The sequence below is a fragment of the Austrofundulus limnaeus genome, unplaced genomic scaffold (assembly GCF_001266775.1).
Source record: "Austrofundulus limnaeus strain Quisiro unplaced genomic scaffold, Austrofundulus_limnaeus-1.0 Scaffold1652, whole genome shotgun sequence".
NCBI classification, from domain to species: Eukaryota; Metazoa; Chordata; class Actinopteri; order Cyprinodontiformes; family Rivulidae; genus Austrofundulus; species Austrofundulus limnaeus.
In genome coordinates this window covers 33,647-37,588 of record NW_013954054.1, presented here as the reverse complement: position 1 = coordinate 37,588, position 3,942 = coordinate 33,647, and the positions used below count along the sequence as shown (strand labels likewise).

The 3,942-nt window shown below is 49.9% G+C and overlaps 1 protein-coding gene across 1 annotated transcript; it reads left to right on the top strand.

The window, feature by feature from the left end:
* Positions 1-181: 181 nt before the first annotated feature.
* LOC106536005 (protein OSCP1) lies at positions 182-2,343 on the top strand (the record flags this gene model as incomplete). Its single annotated transcript, XM_014033172.1, is given in 8 exon segments — positions 182-598; positions 689-724; positions 806-990; positions 1,494-1,661; positions 1,736-1,816; positions 1,888-1,991; positions 2,091-2,219; positions 2,289-2,343. Coding segments are annotated over 8 exon segments (870 nt in total), but the record flags the coding sequence as incomplete, so codon positions are not given.
* Between the last annotated feature and the right edge of the window lie 1,599 nt (positions 2,344-3,942).

The following is a 3,942-nucleotide window of genomic DNA, read 5'->3' as shown; positions in this document are numbered from 1 at the left end:
GGTTTAATTGTTTTATTGGTTTATTTGTTTTATTTGTTTGTTGGTTTAATTGTTTTATTGGTTTATTTGTTTTATTTGTTTATTTGTTTTATTTGTTTATTTGTTTATTGTTTAATTGTTTTATTTGTTTATTTGTTTTATTTGTTTATTTGTTTATTGTTTAATTGTTTTATTGGTTTATTGTTTAAACCATCCAACCTGCAGTTTAGACTCTGTGTGTTTGCTGACATCATCCTGTCCTCGTCCAATCAGCTGGACTCTGTCCTCTGCTGATCCTCTTCCTGACCACCTGTTGCATCTTAGTGACGTTCTGCAGAACTCTGGCAGGATAAGACTTCAACCGGGACCCATCAGGACTCCACAGAACCCTGGCAGGAAAAGACCTGGACCTGGACCTGTCAGTGAGCAGCATCTACGAGGAACCCCAGAGAAACCCCTGAGTGATGTGAGTCAGCAGGTCTGCCTTCAGGAGGTAATCCCATCAGGATGTCGGTCCGGACCCTGCCCCTGGTCCTCATTAATCTGGGAGGAGAAATGCTTTACATTCTGGATCAGCGCCTGCGAGCTCACAGCACGTCTGAGGACGGGTCGGGGACAGGTACTGACAGAGGACTTCCTGTCTGAGAGGAACTGTCAGATATTTACTCTGAAACTTTCTCTTGTCTCTGCTTCTCCTTCCTGGGACCAGCTGCAGGAGTGTGGTCCGAACATGACAGGAAACGAGGTACGGGGGGCAGACCTGGTTCTGGTTCTGGTTCTGACTCGGTATCTCAGATTTAAAGCTGAACTCTGTGTTTGGTCTCAGTGATGAACGACGTCGTTGGGACCATYTTCTCCAAATCCTTCATGGATGAACTTCTGAAGCCGCAGCAGCTGTTCTCCCACAGAACCATGAAGACTGTGCTGACACGCCTAGCACACGCCTCCATCATGAGACTGAACCCCGCCAGCATGGACAGGGTGGGTCCACAAGAACCAGACCTGGACAGGGTGGGTCCACAAGAACCAGACCTGGACAGGGTGGGACCACAAGAACCAGACCAGGCTGGACAGGGGGGGTCCACAAGAACCAGACCAGGGTGGACAGGGTGGGTCCACAAGAACCAGACCTGGACAGGGTGGGTCCACAAGAACCAGACCTGGACAGGGTGGGTCCATGAGAACCAGACCAGGGTGGACAGGGTGGGTCCATGAGAACCAGACCAGGGTGGACAGGGTGGGTCCATGAGAACCAGACCAGGGTGGACAGCGTTTGATGGTCTTTATAAATCTGGATCTGGTCTTTGATTTTCTGTCAACAACATAAGTTTTAGAATTAATTCTGTTTATTTTTCTGCCTGAAACCTTTAATCTCAGATAAAATGAACTCAGTTTTAAATCTAGACCTGAAAACTGCTGGAAGGTTAATTTATTAATTTGTTTGTTTGTTTGTTTGTTTGTTTGTTTGTTTGTTTGTTTGTTTGTTTGTTTGTTTGTTTGTTTGTCTCATGCAGCTTTATGACTTGATGGTCATGGCTTTCAAATATCAGGTTCTCGTTTGTCCTCGACCCAAAGACCTGCTGCTGGTCTCCTACAACCACCTGGACTCCATCAGACAGTTAGTCCGGGACACTCCGGTGGTCCTGAACCAGGTGGACGAGACCCACAGGAGGATCATTGAGGTACTTCTCTCCTACCTGACATCTGTCTGGTCTCAGGTGGAGCAGGTCTCAGGTCAGGTTTTTGTCCTCTGCAGGTTTACTCATCTCTGTCAGAGGGACAACTTCAGCTCCTGAGACAGACTCTGCTGGTCTTCGTTCAGGACCTGCACATCCGAGTAGGTCCACTGCAGGGACTCTCAGAGACACTGATCCTGACTTTATTTAACCTGCAGTCCTGTCCTCTCAGGTGTCTCTGTTCTTAAAGAACCACATCCAGAACCCCAACGGGCGCTTCGTCCTGCCCACCTCGGGCCCGGTGCCTCACGGGGTCCAGGTTCCAGGTCTGATCAGGTGAAGACCCACAGAACTGATCCTCATCAAGCACAAACAGATGTTTAAACTCTGGTTCTGGTTCTGGTTCTGGTTCTACTGTCGGCTTGTTGTTTTCAGAACCTTTGACCCGAGGAGCAGAGAAGTGAGTCGGACCAAGTTTCAGAGCGGAGCAGGTTTCAGCGGCGCCGTCAGAGAGGGATCCTTTGATCTGAGCGGAGACCGCCTCCTCAGGCTGGGCTCCAACATGTATGTAACGTGTTCTGGTTCTGGTTCTGACCCGGCTGTGACCCACTTCTGTTTCCTGTTTGTATAAAGGTACGCTGCAGAGTATCCTCAGGAGACACACACGTCTACAAAACCTGGTGTCCAGGTAACGGTCCTCCTCCTCACCTGCTGTCAGGAGGGGCGGGGCTAATGGCACTGTCCTCTGTCCTGTCCTCTGTCCAGTCCTCTGTCCTGTCCTCTGAACTGTCCTCTGTCCTCTCCTCTGTCCTCTGTCCTGTCCTCTGACCTGTCCTCTGTCCTGTCCTCTGTCCTGTCCTCTGTCCTGTCCTCTGTCCTGTCCTCTGTCCTCTGTCCTGTCCTCTGTCCTGTCCTCTGTCCTGTCCTCTGTCCTGTCCTCTGTCCTCTGTCCTCTGTCCTGTGTCCTCTGTCCTGTCCNGTCTTATTGTGTGTGTGTGTACAAATATACATATACATATATAAAATATGTATATATCAAAATATCAAATAAAAAGTTTTATTTTATAATGAACTTGTTGATCATTTCTTCATTCATGGTGAACTCTCACTTCCTCTGACTTCTGTGCTGAACACCTGTCTGGTTCTGGTTCTGGTTCTGGTTCTGGTTCTGTGAAGTGTACCAGATGGAACACACACAGGGCAGTATTAAATAAACAACAACAAAGTTTGATGTTTTTATTCTTTATTTCAGGAACCAGAGATGATGTCATCACCCTCTGTGACACTGCCTCTGCCTCACTTCCTGTTTGGGTTTTATTTTGAAAGGGACAGCAGGAAGTTGAGCAGGGTGGGCTCCAGGTGTTTCTGATCCTGGTCCAGGTTCAGGTTTTGGTTCTGGTCCAGGTTCAGGTTTTGGTTCTGGTCCTGGTTCAGGTTCTGGCTCTGGTTCAGGTTCTGGCTCTGGTTCTGGTTCAGGTTCAGGTTCTGGTTCTGGCTCTGGTTCTGGTTCTGGTTCAGGTTCAGGTTCTGGCTCTGGTTCTGGTTCTGGTTCAGGTTCTGGTTCAGGTTCAGGTTCAGGTTCAGGTTCAGGTTCTGGTTCTGGTTCTGGCTCTGGTTCAGGTTCTGGCTCTGGTTCTGGTTCTGGTTCAGGTTCTGGTTCAGGTTCAGGTTCAGGTTCAGGTTCTGGTTCTGGTTCTGGCNTCCTCCTCCTCCTCCTCCTCCTCCTCCTCCTCCTCCTGCTGGTGAAACTCAGCTTCAGGCTCGGCAGCGGACATTTGCGCGGAGGACTTCGGGAGACCCGGACCTCGGTAGAACCGGATCGGAGTGTTTGGGTCCGTCCTGAGGAAGGAGCGGTTCCGATCCAGGAAAACATCGTTTCCTGTTTTTTTCTCTGCTGTTTGCTCTCAGACCGGTTCTGGTTCTGTGGTTCCGCTGAAGGATTCTGTCGCCTTTTCTCCGGGTTCTGGTCGGGTTCTGGTCCGTCTGCTGGTTCTGAAGAGTCCGGTCTGATGCGGTGCTGCTAACTTTGGACCTGCAGCCCGTCAGTGGAGGTCTGACACCGAGTCCAGAACCAGGTCTGTCCGCTGGACTCCTGCCTGACACGGAACCAGGAGGAACCGAACCTCGCTGTCGGAACCAGGCAGAACCCCTCCGTGAGGAAGAGGAGGAGGAGGAGGAGGAGGAGGAGGGTTTACCTGGAGCACATTTAACGGTCAGTTTCTTCTTCTGTGGTGGAAACCGTGTGAGCTGCTGCTGCTACTGCTAACTGCAACTGCTGCTACTGCTA